At 39.7% G+C, this 9,061-nt stretch overlaps 1 protein-coding gene across 5 annotated transcripts in view; it reads right to left on the bottom strand.

Annotated features, from left to right (window-relative positions):
- Positions 1-3,226: 3,226 nt before the first annotated feature.
- Positions 3,227-9,061, bottom strand: part of MDM4 (MDM4 regulator of p53) — a 32,374-nt gene continuing 26,539 nt past the window's right edge. For all 5 annotated transcript variants that reach the window (XM_044445660.1, XM_044445679.1, XM_044445698.1 and 2 more), the window contains one exon: positions 3,227-8,144. In XM_044445660.1, coding sequence (XP_044301595.1) covers positions 7,587-8,144 — 558 coding nt within the window. In that variant the 3' untranslated portion in view covers positions 3,227-7,586. The remainder of the gene's footprint in view (positions 8,145-9,061) is intronic.

Raw genomic sequence — 9,061 nt, 5'->3', positions numbered from 1 at the left:
AGGAAGGGTGACATCTGAAAGCCTCTTGAGTAGCCCTATTATGTTCAGGCAGGGCAATGCAATTAACATGTACAAGAGTGGAGGCTTGTGCAGTGCCCCAACCTACACTTGCCCCACTGCCTGAGTATCTGACCTTTCCATGGTACATAAGTTAGCTGGGATCCAGTGCTGGGCCTTGGACTGCATTATAACTATCCCTGAGACAACAGACATAAAATTAAGTTTGTAAATGTGTCCCTCTATCTGAAGCACCTCAAAACAGTCTACACTATTATTTTCCAGCATGAGAAGCAGAGGCAGATCATTTAGCAGAGGCCTGAAAATTCTGGATACTGAAATTAATGGGGTGGGGTGGTTAGCATATTTCAGAGCAATGCAAATGCAAGCTCACCGACAGTATAGGCTTAGAACAGCTCATATTTTATCTAATATGGGATAAGGGCAACATCTCAGTGGTACAGTACGAGTTTTGCATGCAACCTTCCTATGGATCAAGTCGACATCTCCAGGTAGGTTGTCAGTTCAGAGCAGGAGTAATGATCTGTGGCCTTGTAGATCATGTTAGATTTCAGTGCCCATCATCCCTCAACACTGGCTTCACTGACTGTGACTAATGTGAAATGGAAGGTGGTTGAGGCCTCATCAGCGAAGGGGTTCAAGGAAAGATTGGACAACCACATGCTACATGAGCAGAGCCAGCTGGAGGCCTTGGAGGCCCCTTCTGACTCACTTTGTTTCTATTTCAAGGGTGACTGGTTGCCCACCCATTATAGACAATGCTGAGTTAAATGGATCAGTAGTCAGTGTCTGTAACATGGCACATTCCTACATTCTACTTAAACTGAAGCAGTTCTCTTTAGAACCCCTTTGGCATGCATCTACAAGAGCAGAGAACTCACTTACGTGGTGGAACTAATTTCAAGCTGCTCAAGTGTGGGTGTTCCAAGACCACATTTCTAGGAAGAATGTGAGGTGGGAATGGTGCTAATCTTGGTTTAGCAAGGAGGGCAATGCATGCCTAGTCTGCAGCTCCTTACAACATGTCTGGGTGTTTGCAAAGTTGCCAACGGAATTGCACCTATGCGTTTGTCAATGATTAACATATCTTGTTGATGGAGTAGAACAGAACAGGTTTGGGAAAGGAATAACCTGTCAGAAATGGCTTACTAGCCACTACTAGAAGAAATCATTCTCTAGTTCTTCTGCTAATCCCATGAGTGTTGCTGTTTCAGATTATTTTCCCAAGGATGTCCAGGCTGGTCATCAATTACTGTTTATTAATTCAGAGATTCGAGTTCTCTCCACCATTAGGAAAAACAGACAATTTCCATAGTAAAATCTATAGGAAATTCAAGATTCAGCTAACCAACATGCAATATTCATCAACACACAGCAAGTCACTTTAGCTAAAAGGGGAAACTGGGTGACATCGGAAGCCAAGAAAACAACACTAGAGATACAGCATCAACATTAATCATAAAGTCATCACTGTAACTGACAGCTGGAAAACAGGAAATAAAAATGGAACATGGTGAAACTTCAAGAACACACATTGCTCAAGCAGACTCATTCCTCAAAGATTTCTATCACCAAACAAGTTTCTGCTGCCTTATTTGCAGTTTGCTCAAACTGGAGATGTCAAGCATGAGGCAGCATAAGTTATATACAGCACCACATTTCCCCTAGGCATATAATGCTCTGGTTTCTCATCCCTTGAGACTGAGGGGAGAATCTTCAACACATGAACAAGAATGCAAAATGACTAGGTAGCTCCAGAGTTCCCAGTTAGCTCCGGGACAGAGAATAGCCTGGCTCACTGAATCGCCTTACCTATGTAGAAGTGTTTATACCACACCATTATTTTACCATCTCAGTCTTTAGAGAAGTTATGCTTCTATCCTTTTAGAACTCTGTAAGTCTTCCTGGGCTAGGCTGCCTTAATATATTTGCACAGTGCATCAAACACAGTCTTTCTGTATTTTTACGTCCAATCAACAATGACTTAATTGATGGATTGGAAGCTCAGGGATTTTAGTCCATACGTTGTATAAAACAATAGCACAGATAGGGGCTCAGCAGAGCCCAGGACTTTCATCCATCCATTGCACTTGATCAGGTGTGGGCAGAAAGAAGACCTCCAGGTGTCAACTCCCAGCTTCCTGACTATTGGCCATGCTAGCTAGGTCTTTTGGGAGTTGTAGTCCAAAACATACAGAGATATACCTTCTGTCCACTCAAGACTAGACTAAGGTATTTTAAAATCTAAATCCTCCTATGCATAACATTTTGTACCGTTTTGCAGAATTTCATTGTGTAGACCAGTGCGGAGAATCTATTGTTGCATTTTCTTTAATGCAAAGTGAATGCACTGACAGAATTCAAAAGCATCCAGACAAGGCTGCGCCCTTCAAATAGGCAGATGCAGAGGTTAACAGTTTCATCACACTCTAATAAGTTCTCTTCTGTTTTAAAAGAGAAAGACGACAAGTGTCTAACAGGGCAATCCAGGGGATGACAGCTCCTATTCAGCCAGAAACAGGTAAAAAGCAGCTCAGGGCAGCATAACATCTGGCAAAAGCAATGATGCAAGTTCACAGAAATATACTGTCACTCCTTCCTGCAGAGCAGTCCAGCCATCTGGAATGCTTGTGGGTGAAAGGGCAGAAGAGACAGGCATAATAGCAAAATTCAAATAGATACTCTGGAGACACAGAAGCTAGAAGAGGCGGTTTATTTCTACTTGGTCAGAATTGGGCCATAGCAAAAGCAAAAAATACAGAATGCTGCATATTGACATCATATGCAATCCCTTACTCAAGAGTTAGCCCCATTAATGCAATCATGCACAGGATTGCAATGTAAGCAATTAAGAGTCATATTCAAAGATGTCCTCCAGCCATGAATTCTTGTTTCCACCTACAGTTTCCCAAATCTGATATACTGGGATCCTCTGGAGAACATCTGGGGGTGCAGCAAAAAGGAAAATCCACTCATAATGTTGAACATTACTGAGTGCACAAGAACAGACTGATAACAGCAATGAGGATAAGAATACTGCTTTAACTCCAATGAGTCAGTGTTTAATTGGAAACCTCAGTAGAGGGGTTCAGAAGATGGAGAAATAGGTGGCTGTCATTTCAGAAGGCATGTAATATGTCTTTATGATTTATTAAACAGAATTTACATTAATACTGTCTGTGGAAAATAGCATAGAAAACGCCAAAGGGATAGTTAGCATATTTTAATACCAACACGAATCTTATCAGATTTCAGGGCAGTGTACACAATTGAACAGATATAACATTTCAGAACAAAAGATATATTAACAAAACAAACTTCATTTAAGATACGTAAAATCTAATACAATGTCTGTGGTTAAAAAAAGCAGCAGCACTTTTGGGCTAGCACCTAATGTTGATGCCAGCCAAACTTCTTGGGAAGGTAATTCCATAAAAAGGGAACCACAGCTGACAAAGCTCCCACCACTGTAGAGGATCTTCATACTCCCAATGGAAGAGGTCCATTGACAATGATCTCAGCAGATAATCTTAAGGAGCTGGCAGGTTGTTCAAGGTATAGGCACTCCCTGCTTTTTCAGGGTGAAAACAATCCATCCAGAAAAAGTTCACCACATTCTTTCCAGACACAACTACTATCTATTCACCATATGCCAATCTTGTCAGGATTCAATTTCAGTTTATTAACAATCACCCTGCACACTACTAAATCCAGTACAATTTTGCATTTCCACAAGCTCAGTTGACTCAGATAAGGAAACACATAGCTCAGTATCATAAATGAAATAACACAATTCCAAATCCCTGGGAGAAAAACTCGTCCAAGTATTATGCCTGAATAGGAAATAAACTGTATGGGACTGTGGATACCACAACTGCTAACAATACTCATACATGATACTCCCCTCACAGTTCTCAGCCTTTCTCACATTAAACATGAAGGTTTAAAGGCGGCCTCTATACATATTTGCCTGAATACAAGGATTCCTCTATGTGTTTGGGAGCCTTGGTAAAGCAGGATTTGCCACTGTAGACGGTTCTAAACATTCAAACAAATCTAAGCAGAAGACCTCTTTAGGCTTTCCTAATGTGGACTTGCATGGGACCACTGGGGACTGCGATATTAGGGTGATGTAGGGATGGCATGCACAGGACTCTGTCCTCTACATGGGCTGATATTTCCTGTTGGTACATAATGCTGCAACAGGATTAGCTTATCCTTCTGTTAAGATATCCATGTTTATACTTATCAGTCCAGTGTATTACAATGAAAACTAAGTCAGACATTTGCATGCATAGTACAGGACAAAATCTCTAAATGGAATCTAGAATTTTAAGCCCATTATGATTTCAAAAGTATAAGGCCCTCCCAAACCCCAATGGAACCTTCAAAAAAGTTCAGCTTGGTAATCTGTACTAAACACATCCTCGAGAACTGCTATTCAAGAACTTCAGTGATTCCATGAAGGTAACTGTAAGTACTTAAATGCTTCAACTGTAAACCTTTGATGTTTCTACTAAAAACAATGCCATCATCTAGGTTATCCTGTGCGATAGCCTGTACTGAAATACTCATTTTAGTGCCTCCAGATTTCTCAGTTAAGATGAAAACTGTGAATGCTGCAAAGCTTGCTTGCATACAAAGAGACAAGTTTTTGTGTATAACTGGTGCCATCTAGCTGTGGCACTTGAAATACTTGAAGCAAAAACCTTTCCCTACAAAATAGCAGACTATCTCTACACTTTTCTTTGTTACCATTTAGCTATAAGATGCTATGATACAGTAAAAGTAGTGTTCTGAGCTTGAAGTGTTCGTATAAACATCTACTGAAACAGAGGGCTGGAAATGATGTTTATGCCCTTATATTGCACTGGTTTATATAGTTCATTCAGAAGGAGCTCTGAAAAGGGATCTCTCCCACCAAAGAACAACTGAAGTAATTTTCACTGAAATTTAGTTCAGACCTCCTCTACAGTCCCTCTAGCATCCCAACTTGATTATGTCCACTTGATCCCTATTCAAAGCAACAGAATGTTGAGTTGCTCATTGTCAAGCAGTAATCTTTGATAAATGCCTCTTACCTTTTACACAAAAATAGGTATTTCCTCAGCTAGCATTTGTTAGTTTCTATTTTACATCTTCTAAAAAAAATCCAAGTTAACAATTCCCTACAAAATTATACTGCCTTTATTTGCATAAGAATAATGATAAACAAAACACGGTCAATTTAATTGTATAAAAATATTGCAATAACATGCTCTGATTAAGTCCATAGGGCAGCCAGCTGTGCAGATCTTCACCTCTCATTGAAACATGTTCAGAGGAAAAATACAGCAGGTGTACAAAGTAAACAAGTGGCTTTTTTTGGAGCAGAACATACATCCATAAATGAAGACAAATTGTTTCAGCTACCCATTTTGTGTTCCTAGTCAAGATCAACCAAATGTAATCATGTGAATTCATTTTAATTCACATGTCTGGGGTTTCTGCACAGAGTATCAACACAAGTGGCTGTAAGGCTACTACCCAAGAGTACAGCAAAACTGTAGTGGCAGCCACCGCCACCACTTCCATTCATATTGCAGTAAACATGAAGTTAAACATGTTAAACAGTCAAAGCACATTTCATAGTTACAGGCAAGGAAAGTATTCCAATGTATTAGAAGGCACACTAGCTATTAGTACCAAGTTACTTAGTACTGAGCCACAAATGAATTTTCAAGTCTAAAAGGGTATTTGAGTAATGTTGTTTATTATCCAAAGTTTCGTTCCGATAGTCATTATGAGCATGTCAGTACAGAGTATCGCCTTGGTCATCACAATGGTCAAACCCACACCAACCTTCAGAAAAGGTAGCTGTAAAACCACTTTGTTTGGTGCAATAGGAAGGCTGAAAGGAACATTTGTGAATATGAAGTTGATGTGCAGAGTTCTGAAGTCTGCCAGAGGAAAGGTTCTTAGGATTTGGGGGTGCTGCTTTTGCTAGAAATCTTGTCACGTTCTCTCTCCATGATGCTCTGTTTCAACAATTGCTGATGTAACCCGATAGAATTTTTAGCCCACTGTTCCTCCAAGTAACTCAATGTTGCATACATGCCCCCCTCCTTTCTTTTAGCCTCACAAGCACCTCATGAGTTTCATTTGTGGGGTTTTGAGCCCCCACTCTGTGGCCAGAGTTCAACACTAACCACATCAGCTCTTACAAACCACAAGCAACAATATAGTCCCTCTTGTTTCTGTTGAAAGCATACAGTGTAGCCCATTTCACAACACAACAACCAATTACTTTCTCACAAAATATTCTCACTGTGGCTCAGTAATTAAGCTTTACATCTAAGATTGAGATTATGATTTAAATAACTCCTTCTAAAGGACCACATAACTCCAGCCTGATCATACTGTGGGGCAGTATTGCATTTAATTCACTTCCAACCTTTTATTTTAAACCATTACAGAAAAATATAAAGTAGTGGGCCAACTAGGCCTAGAAAGTCACCCACAAAACAAGACAATTTCAAAAGGGCTCTTTGTGAGTTACTCTTAAAAACTTAAAGAGTACTCAATAATCAAGCAGTTGTTCAAACAAGTAACAAGTTCCTTTAGATGCTATTCAAATGTCACACAATTGGCCTGCATTCATTTTGTCGTTCGTTATGGACAAAATAATATGTAGTTTTAAGGTATAAAATGTCACTCCAAGTTAAGTAGCTTTGTCTTTATGAACTCAAAATAACTTAAACTGTAAGAATCTCTAAGGACCTAAAATTGGCAACAAGAGTACCTTGTTCATATCAGTCCAAATGCAAAAGTCACAAGCTTATATAATATTTAGATGCTATTCTGTGTAAAGCCTACATACAGTAGGCAATATGGAGCTCCAGTGAGGACTGAATGCCATTATGGTGAAGAGAAGCCTACATAAGGAAAGCCTAAAGTACAAAGGTCCAGATTGGGGTACAATAATTATACCAAACTTTTTTAGGGGTAACAAACGCACAGATAGTATGTGTAGCCCTATTCTACTAGAACATCCATTGCATGGAGAACAGACAGACTTCAGGTACATGTGATCTTGATCCCTGATGATTAGCTGATTCTATAAAGAACAACATCTGAATACAGTTTAAAGAAAAAAGAATACAGTTCTTGCTTTAGGGAAGCCTTATCAACAACTTGTACCAGGATTAGAAGTTTTCTTAACAGCCTAACATAATTGTACAATAAAACTTCTTGACTTCAGAATTGGCACTGTGCTACACAAGGTATACAGTTCAGCTTAGGGTTAATAAATAGATTGTTGGCCTAGGAATAACCAAAAGTTATTTGCTTCTTCTCACGTAGTTCATTCATCAAACTCTGAGCAATGATGGCTGTTTGGACACAGTGCAAACTGCATGTTAATATTCATACTGCATAAGTACTTGAGAAATTTTGTTTGGATTAACTTGCAATCATTTTTTCCTTTGTCATGTTCCTTCTCTGTTAAAAAAAATATGCATCTGAATATCTACCACCTCCCTGTAGAATTTGACTATGATTAAGCTGCAGAATCCCCCAAAGTGCTACAGCTATGCTATGAAAGTCCTAATAACCATCTGAATCTGTTTCTTACACACAGGGCAAGGTAATCGACCCTTTTTTAACATTTTTGCACATGTGAAGCAGGCCACTAGGTGAGCTGTCTTTCCATGAACAATATTCCCATTCCGTGGTTTCTTCTGGCACATAAGGCAAGGCTTCAGCAATTGTTTGCTACTCTCAAGGGACTGCACCACTTCTTCCTTTTCTTTGCACTTACCAAACTGCAACGAAGGCTCTCTGCCTTCACATCCCTGTGCCAGATCCAGGGAGTTCATGGTGCTTTTAGGGCTTAGGCTGGATTTGACTTCTGCTCCACACAGGTCTTTGGGTCGTACAATTGGAGCAGAAACTGTCCTTCGGCAGTCTGGGACATCCATCCCTTCTGTATCCTCTTTATTTTGCATTGTGGCAATATTGGAAGTGGAGAGAGAATGTGCTAGCTTAGGACAGTCAGAGAACCAGTCTTTTCGTAAGGCCCAGCAGCGAAAACAGTACCGTTTAATGGGTGAGTTGAACATCTTGCACTTGGTACACTGCCAACAGTCCTGATGAGTGAAAGAGGCCATCAAACCAGTCACAGGTTAGTGGATTCACATACTGTCCCTCTCCTTTCATAAACCATTCGTGCTGAAGCTCACCCTCATTATCCATTCCCAGATATCTCTGGGGGAAAGCATTTCTTATTCTGTTCACTATATTGAAGTCTCAATGCTCCATTCTAAATTCAAGGGTAGGTAACTCTTTGAGTCAGTCAGGAGCATATTTTTCAGGCTCTATAATTATATAATATCTGTTGAATCTACACAATTGATGGTGGCTTACTTGATTATCTTATATACCAAGGGCAATGGCTTTTTGAGTTTAGAGTTATAATTCAGTTGTCCGGTGCCAGGGACAGCCCAATTTGTCAAGCTGGCACTTACACTAAACCAAACTAAAAAGAATCAAAGCTTGATTCTGCAATCTAGGAGAAACAAAGTGCACATTTCTATTGCAGAGCAAAACCAGAAAAGAAAAATGGCGCACAGAATAATGGAAGCAAGTGAGATGGACTGAAAATGTTCTTGCAGAGGGATTTAAGGACTTTTTTCAGAAGCTAACTAGAACATTGCCACATTAATACAGACCATTCTATTTTCCCTACAGATTTGATTCATTTCAAGGACCAAAACTACAAACCATCGTGCTGATCCATCCCGATCGTGAATGCATTTTTAAAAAAGAAACCTTTCACAAAATGATTTATGAGATTATATTAGAACTGCCCAGTCTATCCCACAGTGAAAACATTAAAGGAATCAGAAAATTTACATTCAGATCCCTCCCTTAAATAAGTAAATGCTAAATTTGACACAATGGTGGTAAGAATTTGTTTCATCTCCCATGTCCACTCCATTCATTTAAAGAGTGGGGCTAAAGTATCTTGGTTAAAGGAGTGCATAGGTGAAAGGTACTGAACATG

The sequence above is a fragment of the Varanus komodoensis genome, unplaced genomic scaffold (assembly GCF_004798865.1).
Source record: "Varanus komodoensis strain SLA01 unplaced genomic scaffold, ASM479886v1 scaffold1, whole genome shotgun sequence".
In the NCBI taxonomy this organism is placed as follows: Eukaryota; Metazoa; Chordata; class Lepidosauria; order Squamata; family Varanidae; genus Varanus; species Varanus komodoensis.
This window is presented reverse-complemented; position numbering and strand designations above follow the sequence as displayed.